At 43.0% G+C, this 23,199-nt stretch overlaps 1 protein-coding gene across 1 annotated transcript; it reads right to left on the bottom strand.

Annotated features, from left to right (window-relative positions):
- Positions 1-1,503: 1,503 nt before the first annotated feature.
- On the bottom strand, positions 1,504-18,268 carry PGRMC1 (progesterone receptor membrane component 1). The gene is made up of 4 exons (XM_075835859.1): positions 18,159-18,268; positions 17,551-17,906; positions 7,033-7,188; positions 1,504-4,634 (listed from the first exon to the last, which is right to left on the bottom strand). The coding sequence occupies exons 2-4, from the start codon at positions 17,822-17,824 to the stop codon at positions 4,528-4,530; spliced, it is 537 nt and encodes a 178-aa protein (XP_075691974.1). The 5' UTR covers positions 17,825-17,906; positions 18,159-18,268; the 3' UTR covers positions 1,504-4,527.
- Positions 18,269-23,199: the final 4,931 nt, after the last annotated feature.

The following is a 23,199-nucleotide window of genomic DNA, read 5'->3' as shown; positions in this document are numbered from 1 at the left end:
ATGACGCTGACTGGTCACTGATTGGTCAGCATCATACACGTAAACACGCCCAGTTAAAAACACAATACACGCCCAGTTGGTAAAAACACAATACACGCCCAGTTGGACATAACGAAAAAAAAACGCCCAGTTGTCCATTTCAAAGCTCATTTGCACATATATATATATATATATATATATATATTATATAAAAATTGCTCATAACTTGGCCAAAAATGAACTTTTTTTTAAAAAAAAACACGTTACCGTTATCTACATTGCAGCGCCGATCACATGCAATAGGAGATAGGGATTTGAGAATCTGGTGACAAAGCCTCTTTAAGGCAGTTCACTGATCGAAATTAAGTCAAGCTTAAACTAAATTTGCAAACAAATTTTAATGTTTTTTTTTCAACAAAAAAAAAGTAACAATCTGTATTGAAAAAGAATGTGAAAGGAGCCTAATCTGATTGATTTCTGTAGGCAAATGCTCCTCTTTTTTCTGTAAGTTTTTATAGTAGGCCCATTGTATAGGTCCATATCTTCATCCTAATGTCCACATTCTAAATGCCAAGTCCGTTAGGATGTGATTACGGACAGACCCAGGTAACGGGCTTCACAAACTGTTCTAAGCCAAACGACGGGTTACCCATAGCAACCAGATTCCAACTTTCATCTTGCCAGAGCTGATCTTAAAATGAATGACTGGTTGCTATGGACATGGATGATACCGTTTCTTAGAACAGTTTTAGGCATGAGACCCAACGTCCCTATGACATTTGCAGAGCAAAAGAGGAGAGCACGTATTTCCACCAGACCTTCGGACTCGAAAGCCAACTTTAGATTTTTCAGAATTGTAGCATAAATGACAGTGGTGTTAAAGTCATGCAACAGCTCTAGCCGCTTACATTGTAGTACCACGCTGTAAGCACAGTGACTCTTGGTATACAGCTTTTGCAGGGTTGAGTATAGAGAATTGTAAAATTGAAACAAAGCGAAATTTGTAAATTCTTCAAAAATATATCTGTATGGTGATGCAGGTCAGTATGCCCGAATAGAGACCGCACTGAGGGTGCGTACTAGGTCGACCAGATGGGAGTTCATAGAAGAAGGTAAGCGAACATATAAAAAAGTACCAGAAAAGTGAGTGACATGATGGAAGGGGGTATGTGTATTTTGTTACATGTTTACAGATAAACTGAATAAAGCAAATGTTATTAGCATGTGATAAACTTTTATTGACTTTGTACCTATTTTTAGTTGTGCGTTCTTAAATATTCATTAGCTATGGGCCAAGTGTCATGTTTCCTACCGTCATTACAACCCTAGCAGCACTTTCCTGCTAATGTTTTCCGAACTGTTGTATACAAGATCACATATGAAGAACAATCCTCTTCTTGCTGGATTTGATCCTCTCATAGTCATTCTGTTTCCCAGTAGGCATCCATTTAGTTTCTCCCCTCCCACCGCGCGCTATATCCCATGCTACAGTTCATCTCTCCACTAAAACAACATTCAAAACAATTATGAAATATCATTTTATTAACCAAACATGCACAGAGTTTACACATTGTGCTTCCCACCTCCCTAGCTTACATCAGGTGTGATGGCTTTTATTTTCATTCCTACATCTTTTATATGAACATACATCACAACCCAGAAGTGTAGACCACAAAATATAACCAATCAATTTGAATGTAGGACGAATGTCTAAGTCATGGGCTCTCGTTTAGACAACTTATTTATAGATGACTAACACTCCCCCTCCCCAAAATATAACCAATTGGTGGAATGAGGAGAACTGTAATGTAAATGGTCATTTTCCCTGCAGTGTCATTATTTTCGGATTAAAGTAATTCTTTCAACTGGAATGACATGAAGACATAATTACATCTACTTATACTAACAAGCTCAGTACAACACAGCCTCAAAAACCAGTCTAAACCGGGGTTCACACCTGCATTGAACCATTTCATTGTTCTGCTCCATCAGAGGACCAGAACAAGGGAATAACGAAACCAACGGTTCCGACGCACAACGGACACCGCCGGTTGCCAACGGAATCAATCGACTTTCATAGGCTCCATCTGCCTGTAAGTGATTTTACTGGACACAATAGCGAGTCATGCTGCACTATAGTCTCTGGTAATCTACGGTAAATCCTGCGGGATCTACGACAGAGGCCCCTAACGGAGCCTCCGACGCAGATGTAAACGAAGCCTAATGTGTTCTTATCCAAAACAGAATTGGATCTCAGCACAAGAAAACAGGCTAACATTCTCAAAGAAGCATTACGGCTTTTTTTTTTCTTTCCCCTTTTTGCACATATAATGTAGAGTAATGAAGACATATGTTATGACTTACCTGGTGTTGTTTTTCAAGGGATGCCGCTTTTTTCCGGGCCACGTGATCTTCATTCTGACTCCCTGTATCCAACAGCTTTTGCTAAAGGGATCGGAGGTCAGGCTTTCAATGTAAATCTATGAGAGCATCGATGTAAGTCTTGCATTGAGAGACTGACCTCTAGGTTTTTCAGTAGACGCTGGAGGACAGTGATCAGCAACATTTGGTACTCCAACTGCTGTGAAACTACAACTCCCAGCATGCCCAGACAGCTTTTGGCTGGAATAATCAAGCATTTGGCTGTCAGGTCATGCTGGGAGTTGTAGTTTCACAACAGCTTAAGTGCTGAAGGTTGCTGACCCCTTCTGTAGGATTTGGCTGTCAGAGTACAGATCACGTGACTCCATGGCTGCCCAAAATGGAGCAGCGGCTCATGAAATACAGAACTATGTAAGTCAATACATGTCTACACTACATTTGTATATGGGCGGGTGCACAAAAAAACCCCACAACAACTGAGTGCTTCTTTAAGATTCGTTACGTCACCAAAACGGCTGCATGATAGTTTTACATTGCACAGATCCATAATACGGCACCCATAGCCTGCTATGGGTCTATACAGTACCTCCATATAAAACTAATGTTTTATTCCTAAAGTTTTCATACGACATGTCACATTAGAGAGGCATTTCATAACACCCGTAGGGACTGTCTGTGGTCTTAGAGGGTCTGTGCGTGTGACACTATAGTGTGTGTGTGTGTGTTTGTGTGTGTGTGTGTGTGTGTGAGACACTATATTGTGAGTGTTTCACGGCTAAGATTTGTTTTCATTTCTGAATTTGCTCCAATTTTTGTTATATACAGACTGATATAGACCTCTATGTAACACTGAAAATAAGGTGCATTATATAGTGTTCTATTAATTTGATCTGCAGGTAATAAACCATATTCACAGCTGTAAAAATACACAATTTACACACCGGACCCCAGAACAAATCATTGAGCAGAAGCATGAAACCAGATGAGAAGTAACTAAGGCACCTAAACACTGACTGCGGACATTAATTCTTAGGTGTATGTTAGGCCTCAGATTGGATGCAGTTCCTTATCAATTACAGCAAATATTCTCTCTCACATTAACAATTGTAGCCTTTAAATGTAAATTATAGGATAAGCTTTCCCAGCAGCTCTTATGAATATTATATCAAGCATATTTTCATCTAAATGTGAAATAAAAGATGTCTAACATACGGCTAGCCATGGCTTGGTCTTAAAGGGGTGTTCCAGTCCTAAGAAATTGGCGACCTATCCTCAGGATAGTCAATCAATACCTGATTGGTGGGGGTCCGACTCCCAGTACCGCCGCCGATCAGCTGGTTTAAAGGGGTGTGGCCCTTGTACGAGCGCAGCTTCCCCTTTAATACGGTCACAGCTCATACTGTGAATCGCCAACACACTTGTAGCGGCGGTTCACAGTATTACAGCCTTCTCTCTTTGAAGTGAATGGGAGGCTGTAATACTGTGAACCGCCGCTACAAGTGTGTTAACGATTCACAGTCTGAGCAGTGACAAGAATGAAGGGGAAGCAGCGCTTGTATGAGCACCGTGGCCCCTTCAAAACAGCTGATCGGTGTAGGAGGCTGGGAATCAGACCCCCACCAATCAGGTATTGATGGCCTATCCGGAGGATAGGTCGCCAATTTCTTAGGTCTGTAACACCCCTTTAAAGTGCTGGGAGACAAACACTAATGGAAGTCATTGCAACTCCCACAAAGAACTAAGAAACCGCTGAATGAAAATCCAAAAGAACAACTTGATCTACTCCTAGATATTAACGAACACTACAAAAGGCCCAGTATATGTCAAGTTATTGCTAGCAAGCTAGTGTTAGAACGTCTGAAACAGACAGATAATGCAATTTATACTCTAGAAGACTTTGCGTCTCTTGGTCACCCATAAAACATTTTACATGATTAGGTATTTAGTGTTTGATAGTGTTCTTATTGTATCATAGCGAGCCTTGTAATTAAACACTGCTCCAAACAAGTGGAATATAATGAAGCCTATGCACAGAAAGTGCTGCAATAACATTCTGGATCACCATTGCCAGCATATACATGTGCACACAATATTGTAGACCAGACTTAAAGCAATAGCAATGTGTGCTCTGGAATGCTATAGCTTATTTTAAACACTTGTCTTTCTTTAGTTTTTCTTCTTCTCGTCTGGACCATCTTTTATGTCCTCGTCATCAGTGTATTCTGTGGGTTCCTCTTCGTCCTTCAGAAGCTTCCCAACATGATGATATTTAACTGGAAAACAGGACAAAGGAGAAATAACTGGCCAAACTCTCATAATGTCATGCGAGGATCACACGGGTGCATGGCTCGTTACAGTACAGGAGCGATGCACGTGTGAGCATCACATGAACAGAACAGATTTTCATGCAGTGGAAATAAATGGCAACGAATGCGGGGAGCTCTGTGTGAGGGGGTGTCACTGCGACCCATTTGCTAAGTTAAATCTTCACTAATGGGTAATTTGGTGGGCAGGTTACGAGTAGTTTTAAAAGCGTACCTAAACTTTCAGGTGACTTTTCCGAATAAGCTGTTTTAATGTGTGTACATGAGGAATTACACAGTTTTTTTTACCATTATAGGAGTTGTATTCTGAATTTTCGTTTTAGCAGTTTTCCGCCCTACAGGCTCTCTTTCTAATGGGGAGCCTAACTGCTATCATGCCTCCCATACAATGCACACATAGAGAAGAGACCATCCTGTTCTATCACCCATATAAAAGCAGCAGGACCATGAAGGACATTATACAGCAGAAATGAGCAGTATAGCGGTAAATCCAGCACTGGATTAAGATATAACACTTACTAGAATCTGCAGCAGTACAGAGATTATGCAGCAGTAGTTAGCAATATAGATCTGAATCCAACACTGGGGTTGACATATAAGGCTGGGTTCACACGACCTATTTTCAGACGTAATGGAGGCGTTTTACGTCTGAAAAAACGGCTCCAATACATCGGCAAATATCTGCCCATTACTTTCAATGGGCTTTACAATGTACTGTGCCGACGACCTGTCATTTTACGCGTCGCTGTCAAAAGACGGCACGTAAAATTACAGCCTCGTCAAAAGAAGTGCAGGACACTTCTTGGGACGTAATTGGAGCCGTTTTTCATTGACTCCAATGAAGAACAACTCCAAATTATGGCCGTAAAAGACGCCCCACAAAACGTGAGTACATGCAATTATGTCTGAAATTCAGGAGCCGTTTTCTCCTGAAAACAGCTCCGTAATTTCAGACATAATTGCAGTTATCGTGTGCACATACCCTAAGGGTATGTTCACACGCAAACTCAAAAACATCTGAAAATACGGAGCTGTTTTCAAGGGAATCTATGAGAAAACGGCTCCAAAAACGTCCCAAGAAGTGTCCTGCACTTCTTTTGCCGAGCCGTCATTTTACGCATCGTATTTTGACAGCGACGCGTAAAATGACAGCTCATCTGCACAGAACATCGTAAGACCCATTGCAAGTAATGGCCAGATGTTTGCCGACGTATTGGAGCCGTCTTTTCAGGCGTAAAACGCCTCCATTACGTCTGAAAAGAGGTTGTGTGAACATACCCTCACACTTACTAGCAGTTGTAGCAGTGTATGTCTGTCTCTCTCTGCTTCTGTTCCTTCCTCACCGTCCCCTCTCCATAGACTTTTATGGGCAGCTGTAACCTGATCCCTTAATGAGCTTAAAGTAGGTCTTGTCTTGAGGAGATGGAAAAGGGGCATTTTTCTCTAATAAGATATATTACACCGTTTTTTTTATATTCGCTTTTACAATTGATTTATGTAAAGCTTGTTAAAAAAAATTAGTGAGCATTTAAAAGGGAAGAGAAGATTATAGTGCAAAACGGCTTTATGGTTGTATGTTGCATAAACCAGATTATGTAAGGCAGAAATGCAGTACTTCACCTTAGGTCATGGTAATATTATGGGCTGATGATATTTAGGGCACAATGATCAGTGAGGAAGAGAGTAGGTTGTGCGGTCAATCCTCAGTTACAGCCTAAGATAGACAAGGGGGTTAGGCCCCCCCGGTCAATGGCAATACCATAGGCCAGTCAGGTGCAGACAGTCGGCGTGGTAAAAAGCCGCGGTAATTTAGATGTATATGACCTACTTACATTTTTTGACAATTATCATTATCACTTTGAATGTAGTGTGTAGACAGTGATTTGAGAAACAACATCATAACAGGGTGGGTCCAGTTTTGTTAAAATTGGGGAAAAAAAAAAAAGGTTGTCCTGGTGGTCCACACGAAGTTTTAGATATTGATATTGCTTTGAATGGGACCAAAATCTATGCGTGTAAACCCTGGGGACAATTTGCTGCTGATCCAACCAGCGCTCACTTTTCACAGTCAGCCCCATAGGGGACAGGAAATGATTGAGCGCTGTGGAATAGGTTGACGTGTAACCGGAAATAAATAATAATTTGGGCATTGGTCTTAAAATAAGCATGCACTGCAAAAGTCCTGTTCATGAAATAGTGAGTTCAATTCTATGATCGTAGCAAACAACAACCACTATTGGTTGGAAGCAAGCATTTTAGTAAGTTTTTTTCCTTTTAGATTTTTGATTATTGTTAGGTTTAGATTAAACTGATGAACAACAACTCTTTATTTTACAAGACTACTTACAGGTAAACTGTGATTCCCAGTCACTCAGTGTCTCCCTCTGGGAAGCGGACAGATCTGATAGATCATCAAATGCGTCCGACAGGGCTTCTTTATCAAGGCAGAAGGTGGCAAGGCCTCGTGAAGCGTCACGTCCAGCAAACACACCATAAGGTCCCTCTGAAAAGAGAAGAATTGGATCTGAATCTCTGCAATAAATTATATTTATCAGCAAGTATCATATTGTTTGGCTCTTGACTATTTTACTTACAGTAGCCATTATATTTGGGGAGTCAGACATTCAGTTTATGTCATATTTGGTCAGAGTGCCCGGCTATAGCCATTAGTACGATTACTATATACGGTGGTCAGCTAAACAGCTCTTTATATATTGTCACGGTTGCTGGTGATCATGTATCATTTTTGAAGGAAGATACTAACTAGAAATCGTTCGTGGCTAAGAATCAGTCAAGAACATTTGTCGCACTTGGGCATCTAAACTTTCAAAAAACATTTGACATGTCATCGTGGTATGTCAGAAGTTTTGATCAATGGGGATCTGAGAACGGAGACCCCCCACGATCGCTAAAACGGAGCGGGAGAAGCGCTCAGAGAAAGTTTTTAAGGCTTTACACCATTTGCTCAGCTTTCTGAGGAAAGCTGATTAAAGACTAAGTGTTTTAGCGCTTAGTAGGGATCTCAGTGCTCGGACACCCACCGATCAAAACGGATGTCACTATGACATGTAAAATGATTATTGAAAGTTTAGGGACCCTTGAAACTACCTTTTTATTAGACAAGTAAACAGAAGATGTTTTATAAGATAATTCAATTTATGAAACGGTAACTAAACATACAAACTTCTGACATGTCAGAAGTTTTGATTGGTGGGGGTACCGAGCGCTGAAACCCCACCGATCACTAAAACTAAGCGGCAGAAGCGCTCAGTCACTTCGTTTCTGTTCGGCTTTTTCTGGAAAGCGGATGTAGCGGTGTACGGGCTCATAGGCTTTCTATTGAGTCCATACTCCGCAGACACGAAACGGCTCAGCGCTCACACGAGCGCTTCTGCTGCTTCGTTTTAGCGATTGGTGGGGTTTTAGTGCTCAATACCCTCACAAATCAAAACTCGACATGTCAGTAGTCTGTTGAATGTTTCATTATCCTTTAAAGGAAAGGTGCTGTTCAGCGCTACCTGGCCCTATTTGAAAAACTAAAATTGCCTCTTGGCTACTAAATTAACTAAATTCGCATTTCGCTAAATATTGTTCTTTTTCTTCTGTAAGGCTATGTTCACACGGGGTATTTTGCCGAGTTTTTTGACGCGGAAACCGCGTCGCAAAACTCGGCAGAAACGGCCCGAGAACGCCTCCCATTGACATGCCCTATCTTCGGGCGCTTCCGCCTCCGACCTCCCATTGACTTCAATGGGAGGCAGGAGAAAGCGTATTTCTCGCTGTTTTATGCCCGCGGCGCTCAATGGCCACGGGCGAAAAACGGCGCGATAATTGCCGCGAAAATCGGCGTGCAGGGAGAGGAATATCTGCCTCAAAGTTCCAAACGGAATTTTGAGGCAGATATTCCTCCCCCAAAATACTCCGTGTGAACATAGCCTAAACCAGTGGAAAGCTGTTTGTTACATGTTTATTCTATGCTGTATAGCTAAAAATGCTATGATATGTATACTATTACTTTTATGCATCTACTGTGCTTTACTTTTTTTGTAGTACCTACGTCATTCTCATGTTCTCAATAAAATTGACCTTTAAAAATAAATAAACTAAATTCAATTGAGATTTGGATTCAATTTTACTAGCCACATCCAGGCATGGTTACTGCCAGATCTATGGAATCTAAACATCACCTGAACAGAACCGGTCCGGCAATGGGAAGTAGAAGGTCTCAAAAAGCAGCACATGATGTCACGTCCTAAAGATATTTAACCCGTTAGTGACCGCTAATATGCCTTTTCACGTCGGTCACGAAAGGGCTTTATTCTGAAGCATATGCCTTTTTACGGCACTGCATCAGGATAAATAAACAGATCAGGGAGCTGTCAAATCTCCCTGCTCTCAGCTGCTAGAGGCAGCTGAGGGCTGGGGGCATCCCTGCTCGAACGTGTAAGATCGATATAAGTATCGATCTCACCCGTTTAACCCTTCAGATGCGGTGCTCAATAGCGTGCACCGCATCTGAGATGTTTTGGAGAGAGGGAGGGAGCTCCTTCTCTCCCCCACCGACACCCGGTGATAAGATCGCCGAGTGTCTGTGTCTCCGATGGCAGCCGGGGGCCTAATAAAGGCCCCCAGGTCTGCCTGTAGTGAATGCCTGCTAGATCACACCAGAGGCATTTAAACAGACAGGCAGTAATACACTGCAATACAAAAGTATTGCAGTGTATTATAATAGCGATCGGAGAATCGCATATTAAAGTCCCCTAGTGGGACTAGTAAAAAAAAAAGTTTAATAAAGTTAATTTAAAAAAAAAGTGAAACAAAAAAAAATGAAAAACCCACTTTTTCCCCTTACAAAATGCTTTATAAAAAACAAAATAAAGTAAAAAAGTTACGCATATTTGGTATCACCGCGTCCGTAACGACCCTGACTATAAATCTATTACATTATTCAACCCGCACGGTGAACGGCGTAAAAAATGTAATAAAAAACTGTGGAAAAATTGCTGTTTTCTGTGAATCCTGACTTGTGATCAAAAAGTCGCACCTACTTCAAACTGGAACCAATAAAAACTACAAGTCTTCCCGCAAAAAAAAAGCCCTCATACAACTGCATCGGCAGAACAATAAAAAAGTTATGGCTCTTCAAATATGGAGACACAAAAACAAATAATTTTGAAAAAAATAGCGTTTTTACTGTGTAAAAGTAGTAAAACATGAAAAATCTATACAAATTTGGTATCGTTGCAATCATAACAACCCGCTGAATAAAGTTATTGTGTTATTTATACCACACCGTAAACTACGTAGATTTAGGACACGAAAAAGTGTGGCGAAATTTCCATTTTTTTTCTATCCCCCCAAAAAAAAGTTAATAAAAGTTAATCAATAAATAATATGTACCTCAAAATAATGCTATTAAAAAATACAACTTGTCCCACAAAAAACAAGACCTTATACAGCTATGTCGACGCAAAAATAAAAAAATTATAGCTCTTGGAATGCGACGATGGAAAAACGTAAAAAATGGCATGCTTATTAGGGTTTAAAGGAACAGTGTCATCACAAAAGTTTTTTCATATGTTAAAGATGTTAGTGCTTTATTAAAAACGTTTATATTTATTTGTGTGTTTGTGTTTTACTTTTTCTTATTTTTACACTTTTTCTTCCCTATGGGGGCTGCCATTTTCTGTTCCATTTCTGTATGTGTCGATTAACGACACATACAGACATGGAATACGGCAGCCACAGTCCCATAGGGACTGCGAACGGCTCCCGTCCCATCCACTTCTGTGTACGCCGTCTATGTGGGAACTGCGCATGCGCCGCTCCCACACAGTCCAATTTGAAATTGGCGCCGTCCGGCGCCATTTTCCTGTGGACCGGAAGTCGCGGCCGGACAGTAAGATTACTACTTCCGGTCGCGGCTTCCGGACTTGTGCACTTGGACCAGCGGCAGCAGACGGAGCGGACGGGCCGGAGGGAGCCGCGGCGGCAGGAGCAGGTAAGTTATTTCTATGTATGTTCGTGTTTCAGTGTGTTTACTACTGTATGTAAACCTACTACACTGTGTGTTAGCTCAAAAAATGGCGACACACAGTGTAGGAGGATAGACCGTTCAAACCCCTCGTTTATCCCGGCACTAGCCAGGATAAAGGAGGGGGGGATGCTGAGAGCTCACTAGAGCGAGGGCTTTTTACCCAATTTTGCAATGCTGCAATTTTGGGAATAGCTCCATCTAGTGACCAGCAATGGGAAATATTATAAATTAGAATCTAATTTATAATATTTCCTGACTCGTGAAAAAAATAAAAAAAATTTGAACAATGTTTAATCACCTACACACTAAATGTTTAATAAAAAAAAAAAAAAAAACATGTTTTTCTGGCAACACATTCCCTTTAAAATAGGCTGGTCATTAAGGGGTTAAATACAGATGCCAAACAAAGTCATTGAAATCTACGGGACTGGAAAGGGTTACAAAGACATTGCTAAGGCTTTGGGACTCCAACAAACCACAATGAGTGTTATCTACAAATGGAGAAAACCCTAGAACAGTGGTGAACCTTCCCAGAAGCGTGGCCGGCCTATCATAAATTCACCAAGAGCACATTGACGACTCATCCAGGTCACACAAAACACCTAGACAAACATCTAAAGAACTGCAGGCTTCACTTGCCTCAGTAAGGCTGGGTTCACACGACCTATTTTCAGACGTAAACGAGGCGTATTATGCCTCGTTTTACGTCTGAAAATAGGGCTCCAATACGTCGGCAAACATCTGCCCATTCATTTGAATGGGTTTGCCGACGTACTGTGCAGACGACCTGTAATTTACGCGTCGTCGTTTGACAGCTGTCAAATGACGACGCGTAAAAATACAGCCTCGTCAAAAGAAGTGCAGGACACTTATATACATCATATGCAGGGCACTTCTTTCAGACGTAATTTGAGCCGTTCTTCATTGAACTCAATGAAGCACAGCTCAAAATTTACGGCTGTCAGAGAAGCCTCGCAAAATGCGAGGAGGAGCTTTTACGTCTGAAACGAGGCAGCTGTTTTCTCCTGAAAACAGTCTGTAATTTCAGATGTAAAAGCCTGCTACCGTGTGCACATACCCTTAAGGTTAATTCTGCAATAAGAAAGACACTGGCAAAAAATGGCATCCATAGGAGATTGACCAAAAAGAACACACAGGCTCGTCTTGCATTTGCCAAAAAACATCGAGATGACCACCAAGACTTTAGGGATAATGTTCTGTGGACTGATGAGTTAAAAGTGGAAGTTTTTGGAAAACATGGGTCTCATTACATCCGGCGTAAAGCTAGCACTGCATTCCACCATAAGAACATCATACCAACAGTCACACATGGTGGTGGTAGTGTGATGATTTAGGGCTGCTTTGCTTCTGCAGGACTTGTCATAATTAATGGAACCATGAATTCTGCTATCTATCAAGTCCTGACTTTAATCCCATTCTGATGCTGGGGCAAAACCTTAACCCCACATGCACACGACCGATGTGCCACTCGAGCCGTTTTTAACGGCATCCGAGTGACACCCGATAGTCTTCACGGACCCATTCCCTTTAGCGGGTGAATCGGGTCACTGAAAACGTTCTATCTTTCCTCAGATCACTGACGGGACTCGGGCGGCGCACACGGCCATGTGCATGAGGCTTAAAGGGGCTCTGTCACCACATTATAAGTGCCCTATCTCCCACATAATATGATCGGCACTGTAATGTAGATAATGTAATGTTTCCGTAACTCCCATAGTAGTGAATGGCAGTTCTGGAAGCAGCGTAGCATGCGATCTACGCTGTTTCCGTAACTACCATTCAGTTCTATGGGGCTTACGGAAAAAGCGTAGCTCAGCGAGCTACGCTGTTTCTGAATTAATGGTCGGAATTCACCTGCTTCTGCCGCAACACAGCCCTGTTCTAGAGATGGGACCCGCATCTATCTAACATTTATGACATATCCTGTGGATATGTCATAAAATGTCTCATGGGAAAAACCCTTTAAGACTAGCATATGAAACGCCAGTCTTGTTAAATGTCCACCTTCATGTCCGTATTCCCACCACGCACATCTGGGAGGATTGTATCAGGACTAGCGTTTCCTACGCTAGTCTTAACATAAGGATTGCTGGAGTGAGATGCGCATGCCTCTTATTAAATTAGGTGCATCTCTGGCCGTCCGTGCGCCAGAAAGTAAAATCTACTCCAGCTATTAGCTGTAATAAATTTGCACTCTAATTTACACCATTTTCTGATCTAAATTATAGTAAATTTGTTGGGCCGCGGTTAGCTTCAGCGAAGTGCCGTGAGGGGCAGAAACAGCACAAAAGTCAACATTTTTCCCACAAATTGCTACTTTTGTGCCATTTGTGACTTTTTTTACGCCATAAAACTGGTATAGAAAAGTTTATAAATTCCCTCATAGACTAACAAAATTTTACTACTCCTTCAAAAATAAAATTTTTCGTTTAAGTGAACCATTAACCACACAGACAATTCAGATAAGAAAATCTCTACATAATACCTGAATGACTGTTCGAGTACAAAGGTCTAAGTTCTCGGTCATTCATCGTTTCGCAAATCACTTCAATGTCCAACTACATGTTATGTAATCACTGTTCTTATCACTGCGATTGAGGACACAGGTCTGCACCATGCCATGTCATATTTTTATAAAAAATATATCTGAATACACAATTGAATGGGGAAGGGCGTAATACTTTGAACCACCGCTTAAAAAGTGTGTCGGCTTTTGACAGTATGGAGCGAAGAAAATAAAAAGCATCGCCCACACGAGCGCAGCGGGCCCAACAGCTGATCAGCGGAGATGCCGAGAGTCCTACACAGGGAAATGTGCTGCCAACAAGCCACAATTTTTTGGGCCGCATAAAAAAAATAAATCTGATTAGACGTCGTTTTTCGGCTGATCGCTGCACTCTTTATACGGGCAATAATTGGGAACGAGTATTGGTACTAACACCCGTTCACTGGCCCGTGTAAAAAGCCCCTTAAGGTCCATTTTCTTGAAACCGTAAATTGTCCAGGTCTGAACAAGGCCTTACTCTGCCTGTTGGGATTATGTAATGTAGCTGCTCATTTATGCGTCGATACCTAGAAACATTCTTCAATAATATCTAAACCGGAAGAACAAGTTATGCCAACACCATGAAATATGACACTTAATCATAGTAGTATAGCTCCCAGCAAACAACGGCTGGAAGGATTATCACTGCCAGTATTCATCTTAAGAAATAAAAGAATAATCTGAAGATTAAAAACAGAAAAGAATCAAAACCACCAAAACTAAACACGCTCTTTAGCAGGTGTGTGTTCACAAGCGCTCATATCATTTGCACTTGGTAACTTGCCGTGTAATGTTCTAGACTACAATTTACACTTGTATATTAGGTAACTGCCTATACACAGATTCCTCTATAGAATTCTAATAATGAGGCAGGACGCCATAACTTTCCATGCAGCCGGTCAGACAACACAGACTACTTTTTTTTTTTAATAACGGTGTCTGCTGCCATATAGACAAGATACAGACAGCAGAGACACACAACGTTCCCTGCTGGGCATCCGCTGTGGCCTCTTCCAATTCGACCCTATTGTTAAAAAAATAAAATAATAAATTACCATTAAAGGCTATGTACACCTTTCAAATCTTTTTATTTATTTTTTTAAATAAAAAAAGTCTATTAGTGGGTTTTGTGCAGCTTTCTAAATACTTTTTATTAAAAATTATTTTTGCTTTTTGAGATACAGCTGCTTTGTTTTCTGTATACAGAGAAGATGTATCGTGCGCGGAGACCGTAATCCGTCAGGTCAGCGGCACTGACGGGTTCAGTGTCAGCGGGTCCTGCGTGTCTGATACGAAGGATCCACCTGTTATAGATCACATCTAAGTTCTAAACTTAGATGTAAATCGGTAACAGCACAATCCTGCGTGTCAGAGCGACTGACTGAACCCGTCAGTGCTGCTAACCTGATGGATACAGGTTTCAGCGCTAGATACAGTTCCTCTGTATACGGTATACAAGGCAGCTGTATCAAAAAGAAAAAAACTATTTTTAATAAAAAAGTATTTAGAAAGTTGCACAAAACACACCGATTATAAAAAAAAAAAAAATTCAAAAGGTGTACATAGCCTTTAAATTCACAATCCACCATTATCCTCTCCAGGGAACTTTTGGCAAGAGGTGATCAGGAAGTGGAAGACAATGAAACTTTTACTTTAGCAGCGGGTTCAGTGTGGCTAAAAAGAACTACAATTTTTTATTTATTGTTCTTGGAGTTGGTTTAGCCCACAAAATAGCTGCCTCCCCTGTGCAGACAACGAGGAAAATAAACACGGCATCAGATCAGAGAGTTGATGGCCAACCAGGGTCTGCAGGATCGTACACAGAATGCAGGCTGGATTTATAGGGCAAGGGTCTGACTTCCTTAGGGTATGTGCACACACACTAATTACGTCCGTAATTGACGGACGTATTTCGGCCGCAAGTCCCGGACCGAACACAGTGCAGGGAGCCAGGCTCCTAGCATCATACTTATGTACGATGCTAGGAGTCCCTGCCTCGATGCAGGACAACTGTCCCGTACTGAAAACATGATTACAGTACGGGACAGTAGTTCCACGGAGAGACAGGGACTCCTAGCATCGTCCCTGTCTCTCCGTGGAACTACTGTCCCGTACTGTAATCATGTTTTCAGTACGGGACAGTTGTCCTGCAGCGAGGCAGGGACTCCTAGCATCGTACATAAGTATGATGCTAGGAGCCCGGCTCCCTGCACTGTGTTCGGTCCGGTACTTGCGGCCGAAATACGTCCGTCAATTACGGACGTAATTAGTGTGTGTGCACATACCCTTAAAGTGTAGCTAAACATTCGACAAACTTCTGACATGTCACAAGTTTGGATTGGTGGGGGTCCGAGCACTGAGACCCCTCACCAATCGCTAGAACGAAGCAGCTGAAGCCCTCGTGTGAGCGCTCAGGCTGGGTTCACACGACCTATTTTCAGACATAAACAAGGCGTATTATGCCTCGTTTTACGTCTGAAAATAGGGCTCCAATACGTCGGCAAACATCTGCCCATTCATTTGAATGGGCTTGCCGACGTACTGTGCAGACGACCTGTAATTTACGCGTCGTCGTTTGACAGCTGTCAAACGACGACGCGTAAAAATACAGCCTCGTCAAAAGAAGTGCAGGACACTTCTTTGGACGTTTTTGGAGCCGTTTTCTCATAGACTCCAATGAAAACAGCTCCAAAAACGGACGTAAAAAACGCAGCGAAAAACGCAGCGAAAAATGCGAGTTGCTCAAAAAACGTCTGAAAATCAGGGGCTGTTTTCCCTTGAAAACAGCTCTGTATTTTCAGACGTTTTTGGCCACTACGTGTGCACATACCCTCAGCCGCTTCGTGTCTGTTTGGCTTTTTCCGCAAATAAATGTATCAGTGTACGGACTCAATACAAAGTCTATGAGTCTGTACTCCGATACATCGGCTTTCCGGAAAAAGCCGAACAGACACGAAGCGGCTGAACGCTCACACGAACGCTTCAGCTGCTTCGTTCTAGCGATTGGTGGGGGTCTCAGTGCTCGGACCCCCACCAATCCAAACTTCTGGACATGTCACTATGACATGTCAGAAGTTTGTCAAACATTTAGCTACACTTTAAGTTGATCAAATTAGATATTTTCGGTAATAGGGTTATAGAAGGCATCAGAGGGACACAGGCTGGCCATACCCATTAGACGTATGTGGGCCAAAGCCCCTGATTACAGCGGGACCGGCCGGCCATCTAATGTGTATAGTGGCGTCCTGACTCTTCCCCAGACGGCAGATGTCGGGGGAGGGAAGAGTAGCGCATGTTGAATTTCCTTTTGTTATTAGACAAGTCTGGCAGCGGCTTTCTCCTTGAGAACACATGCGTGAGACGGGAGGAATAGCTGTCAGCCAAGCGGCTATCTAAACTGTATGGCCAGCGTTACGCAGACGGCAGAGCCATCAGTGCAGTTCACTCACGGATGAAGCTTCTACGTATAGTGAATGCACAGAAGCTGCATCTCGAAAGTGAACAAAATTTGTAATAAAAGTCAATTGCAGATATTTTATTTATTAATACAAACATTAAAAAAAAGGCCCCCCCAGAAGGATTACATAGCCTTTAAGGAGTCTGAAGGATCCTCTACTGAGAATTTACAATTGGAAGCTGAAGATTTGTACCTGAATTTCCCTTTTGTTCTGCTATGCCTTTCAGCCTATATTTATTGTAGGAATAGGAGATAAGTCTAAAGTTCAAGGCCGTAGCTAGAAAACATTAGCCGCAGAGCAGTCATCTGTTCAGGCATTTACCAGCAAGACCAACCATGACGGTGAAGTTACCCGTCCGGTAACGGTGGTGCGAGACGTTCTGCGACCTTCCGATGGATTGCAAATTCTGAAATCTTTCAACTATTTTAATCCATCAAAAACACGTCAGGATATAATTATTACAAAAATTACATCATGTCCCAGTGAATTGAAGTCGTGTAAGACTCCTTCCCTGACCGTCCAGAAATCCAGCACGTTCTGGCACAAAACTACAAGATAATTTGAAACTTCCTAAAACCAGAAACTGAAGAACATGATAGTCAATATATAGATCTCTTGATTTAAAAAAAACCAAAATGCTAGTGGTACATTGTATAACAACGCCCCATCTACCTGGCGGTCTTGCGTCCTTACAGGTTACTTTTATATGGTTTCTTATGACTGTAGAATATTTCATACCCATGTGGCTTCAATAATGCTGGATTAAAGGAATTGTATTTTTATATATCCTGCAGTATTTCTCACCTGGTCCATAAAACTTCTTTCCCCTGGTCACATCGAACACCTTGCCGTTAATGGCCATGAGGATCCTGGGGTTCTGCAGACCATCATATTCTTTCATTTGAGCCAGGGTGAAGTCTCTCCTCTTCATCTTGGGCAGGTGCTCCTCCCTGCTCTCCTCTGAGTTTTGGGGTCTGTCACCCCTCAGGATCTTGTAGAGCAGGTACAGACATAGGCAGAGCAGGCAGATATTGAGGGGAGAGGTGAAGATCTCATGCAGTATGCCCTCCTCAGCCATGATCAGCAATATTTCAAGTTGTCACTGAGCACTCAGGATTCACTTCAGGGTAGATCAGATAGACAGATATGTTCCCAGATCTCTGCAACACAGAATACCCGCATAATACATAGACTTTACAGCAGTCATGTAGCAGAGTGGAGGCGTACGGCCAAACAGGACCCGACTATATTCACATGAGCCGGTTGTGTGGCGTTGTTTGCACTTACAAAAACTCGCCACAAATCCGGCATGTGTGAATACATTACTGCACGCAATAACCGCAGTGCTAGTGGAGGCTGCGCGATAAGATCACACATGTTTATACACAGCACGGCACGGAGCTCCCACTCACCTGCGCTGCTCCGTCCTGCACACTGGCGCTCCCTCTCTCCCGCCCCGCTCCTCGGCAGCGCTGCTCGCACACTCGTTGGCGGGATTGGCCAACACTACAGTTACACAGGAAGAGGCGGTTGTTCTCTGCTCTTTACTTCACTCGTCGTGTTCCAGGTCAAATGTCGCACCAGAGAACAGAGACTGGCGCTCAAAAAGGGGGGTTCATAGTGGAATACAGGGGGTCGTTACTACAGAATGAGGACAGAGCTCAGAGAGAATTAACTATAAGATAAAGGGGTTCTACCAACCAAAGACTTAACTAAATACATGCCATAAAAGGTGTGATAAGGGGGGAGACTGTGGGGACCCCATATTTTTCTTGAGGAGGAGTTCCCCTTCCTAAGTGAGAAGCGGCAGATACATGATCCTATGGAAGATATGTAAATATCCACCAAGCTTCTGTTTACGTATCTCCATGGCATAGTCGTTGAAAATTTTCTGTGCAAAATTCTGCACCGAAAATCTACAAGTAAAACGGATTTTAAAACAACTCATTAACCCCTTCACGTATTGTAACGTGATCGCATGGGCATAGAAGATTTGCCTGCGCGATCACCACAGGAGCCCCCCGCCCCCACTGCAATGACCAGAATCGGTGGATTGCGGCCAATAACGACCGCAGTTTTGACGGATGGGGCTCTCCCTGACACCCATCAGCAGCACACAAACGCGATTACCACCCACCAATGGGTTGCCATGGCAGCTGGGGGCCTAACAAAGGCCCCCAGGTCTGCCATGACTATAGTTTAGACTGACAGGCAGTAATACTTTGTTATATTGAGTATACCAAAACATTATATCAGCGATTAGAAGATTGAATGTAAAGTCCCCTCGTGGGACAAAAAAACTAATATTATTAAATCAAGTTTATTAAAAAAAAGTTCACAGTAGAAATAAAACCATTATTTCCATAAAAATTTGTTTTATTTTGTACAAATATTTTAAAAAAGTACATATATATATATATATATAGTATCACTGCGATCGTAACAACCCCATCTATAGAGTTAATATGTTATTAAAACCGCATGGTGATTGCTGTACAACAACAACAAAAAATCGCAAAACCACGTCGGAATTGCTTTTTTTTTTACTTCTCTACTGAGTCAAGGGCCGGGCAACCCTGTCTTCAGGATCTTGGTGGGTCCTAGCAAAGATCACTTCTGATCAGACTTTTATATTTAGATATACAGCTACACTATATGGGCAAAAGCAGTGGGACACACTTCTTAATCATTGCATACAGGTGTTTCATTCAGTCCATTGCTGCAGGTGTATAAAATCCAGCACCAGCCAAACATTTGTGAAAGAATGGGTCGTTCTAAGATGCTCACTGAATTCCAGCGTGGTACGGTAATTGGATGCCACTGTTGCAACAAGTCAGTTTATGAAATGTCTTGCCTCCTAAATATTCCACCATCAACTGTGAGTGGTATTATTCCAAAGTTGAAGCGTTTAGGAACCACAGCAACTCAGCCACAAAGTTGCAAACCACGTAAAGTTACAGAGCAGGGTCACCAAGTGCTGAGGTGCATATTGCATAAAAGTCGCCAACGCTCCGCTGACTCATTAACTAAACCTCCTCTGGCAGTAACATCCGCACATAAACTGTGCACCTGGAGCTTCATGGCATGGGTTTTATATGGTCGAGGAGCTACATGCAAGTCTTACATCAGCAAGCACAATGCCAAGGGTCGGCTGAAGTGCTGTAAAGCATTCCTCCACTGGACTCTGTGGAGTGACTAAAGCACGCTTCTCTTTCTGGCAGTCTGATGGACGAGTCTGGGTTTGGCGAATTCGAGGAGGACGTTACCTGCCTAACTCATTGTGCCAGCTGTAAACTTTGGTGGAGAATGGATAATGATATGAGGTTGTTTTTCGGAGATCGGCCTAGCCCCCTTAGTTCCAGTGAAGGTAAATCTTAATGCTTCAGCATACCAAGACAATTTGGACAATTGTATGCTTCAAAATTTGTGGGAACAGTTTGGGGAAAGCCCTTTTTTGTTCCAGCATGATGGTGCCCCAGTGCACAAAGCAAGGTCCATTAAGACATGGTTGGGTGAGTTTAACCCCTTAACGCACCAGGATGCACCGGTACGTCCTGCATTGAAGTGCTTTAAGGCACAGGGACGTACCGGTGCGCCCTGGCTAAAAACTGTCACCCTGTCAAAGGACAAGGTGACAGAACTGTTTATGACAGTTGACCGGCACAGTAAGACGGCATGGGACCATTCACAGCGGTCTCCTGCCGGCGATCGCTGTGATTGGTCAGTCAAAGCAGACTGACCAATCATAGCTCCATGACGTGGAGTATGTGATGGCGCTGGCTCAGCTTGAGCCAGCTCTATCACCGCCGGTAATCAGATGTCCGGCACCCCTCTGCAACGGCCAGGACCGGAGCTAGGCTCCGATCCGGCCGATTAACTCCTTCGATGCATCGATCGATGCATCGAGGTGTCTTGTAGCCTGTCAGCAACCACAATGGTTGCCACAGGCGCGGGTGTCAGCTGTTTGTCACAGCTGACATCGTGCTCGAACGGCCAGGACCGGAGCTAGGCTCCGATCCGGCCGATTAACCCCTCAGATGCAGCTATCGCTGAATCTAAGTGATTAGATCGCACGCTATGGTTGCTAATGACAACCATCGGCACCCGCGGGTGTTCCGATGGTTACTATGGCAACCGTAGCCTAACAATCACTTCCTAGTACGGAAGCCTATTAGGCCCCGCCGGGAGGCGAAGCCTAATAGGCTTGCTGTCAGTGAATAGCTGACAGCTCTAATACACTGCACTATGTAGGTAGTGTAGTGTATTAGAATAGCGATCAGGGCTTCATGCCTTCAAGTTCCCTAGTGGGACATAAAAAAAGTTAAAACAAGTTAATAAAAATGTTGTAAAAAAGTAAAAAAAAATAAGTTTCAAAAAACACTATAACAGCCTTTTTTCCTATAATAAGTCTTTTATTATAGGAAAAACAAAAAAACATACAAAAAAGTACACATATGTGGTATCCCCGCGTCCGTAACGACCCAAACTATAAAAATATCACGCTGTTCGGGAGAGGCACAGGTACTGCGGAGGTCAGCAGGAGTGTTATCAGGAAGAAGTTGACAACATTTATTGCATAGACGATGATATGACTTGTGACTTCTCTTTCCCCAGAGAAAGAGCGCAACATATGGATAAGTTGAGATAGAACCAGACACTGATAAAACACAAAAAGAATCAGGACAGGAGCATAAATATATAAAATATCAGACACTCCTGACAGTCTTAGGCTATGTTCACATCTGCGTTAAAGCTCTGTTCCAACGTAGCTTTCCGTCGGAACGGAGCCCTGACTGACACAAACGTAAACCATAGATTTCCGTTTCCATCCCCATTGATCCGGTGCCAGTGGTTTCCGTTTGTCTCTGTTGTGCAAGGGGTTCCGTTGTTTTGATGGAATCAATAGTTCATTCCATCAAAACGACGGAACCCTGCACAGCGGAGACAAACGGAAACCATTGGGACCGGATCCGTCACCATTGAAATCAATTGTGATGGAAACGGAAACCTATAGTTTGTGTCAGTCAGGGCTTCGTTCCGACGGAAAGCTCCATCGGAACGGAGCCCTGACGCAGATGTGAATGAAGCCTTAACCAGTGCACCTCTGGCAAAAAAGACCAGCCCAATTACAGGATCATGAGAACAGACGCAGACGAGAGCACCTCTGGCACTAAGTCATATGCCAGAGCACTTCTGATGGCATGCAGAGCGCCTTAGGCAATACATTAGGACTAGAACACTTCTGGCATGATCCTAAAACAGGACAATGGTAGCAACATACTGTTTGTGTCATGCAACAAACCTGGCCACTGAAAAACAATACTGGCCCAAAGCAAAAGATAAAGACTCTCTGATTTCGGCACATGCGCTAAAATATATGCCAGAGGTTCCCTGATCTGGCACAGATAACCACTGCGCATACGCCTCCCGTGGATGCTGGGAACTAGAGCTATTCAGACCCTTCTTGCCTGTAAGCAGTAGCTAGCCTGAAAACGGACATGCTTTCCAAGACAGTCAGGGATCTCAAGTGGGCGAGTCTGCGGTGGCAGAAAGAAAAACAAAGGCTCAAAACAAAAGCCCTTTGAATACAAGAACTTTTCTGCCTAAGGGACAGAAGAAAAAAAAACGCTCGTTCATGATCATTGCCTTGTGTAAACAAGTTTGATCAGATCGTTTATGCAACATTAAAGATCCACAGAATAGGTCATCAGTTTATGATCTGTGGGGGTCCGACACCCGACCCCCGCACCGATCAGCTGCTCCGCTGGCCGCCGGGCATCGGACGTCCATGCTGGAAGCAGTTGGCACTGGTCACGGAATAGCGGCTGAGCTGCAGTACTGCAGCTCTGCTCCTATTCAAGTGAATAGTAGCAGATCTGCTGTATGGCCGCTATGCAATGTACGGAGACAACTACTTCCGGCTCCGTACATTGCATACTGTGCAATGGCATCTGGTTCCTACAGGCCACCGGAACAGCTGATCGGTGCGAACCCCACAGATCATATACTGATGACCTATCCGGTGGATAGGTCATCAGTTGTCCGGTAGTGGACAACCCCTTTAAATATTATCATTGTTGGCAGCACATCTCCCTGGGTAAACAGGGACACGTGCTGCCGACATGATGGAAATATATGAAATATATAACGAACGATCATAGTAACGGGCGCTCATCCCCAAACATAACTAATCATTGCTCCTTGTGAAAGAAAACGAGAGTCGATTAACGAGCTGTCTCATTGATCAGCGCTCGTTTTATCGTCTTATATTGGGTGGTGTAAAAGTTCCTTTAGGCTGGATTCCCACGTAGCGTAAACGCTGTGGAATTTCCACAACGGAATTCTGTGAGGAAATTCTGCAGCATTTACATTTGCAACAAAGTGAATGAGATTTAGAAAATCTCATGCACACACTGCGGAAAAAGAACACAGAAAAGTCATGCGGAAAGTGTC

The sequence above is a fragment of the Rhinoderma darwinii genome, chromosome 8, assembly GCF_050947455.1.
Source record: "Rhinoderma darwinii isolate aRhiDar2 chromosome 8, aRhiDar2.hap1, whole genome shotgun sequence".
NCBI lineage: Eukaryota > Metazoa > Chordata > Amphibia > Anura > Rhinodermatidae > Rhinoderma > Rhinoderma darwinii.
The sequence above is the reverse complement of the archived record's forward strand: the minus strand, read 5'-3'. Positions and strand labels throughout refer to the sequence as shown.

What these genes read in the sequence shown, in the direction of transcription:
- PGRMC1 (XM_075835859.1), bottom strand. Translation starts at nt 17,824, where the DNA reads ATGGCTGAGGAGGGCATACTGCATGAGATCTTCACCTCTCCCCTCAAT. An exon ending in AAAGAAGTTTTATGGACCAG is followed by an intron (nt 7,189 to 17,550) that starts GTGAGAAATACT and finishes TTCTCTTTTCAG; the next exon opens with AGGGACCTTATGGTGTGTTT. An exon ending in CTGGGAATCACAGTTTACCT is followed by an intron (nt 4,635 to 7,032) that starts GTAAGTAGTCTT and finishes CCTGTTTTCCAG; the next exon opens with TTAAATATCATCATGTTGGG.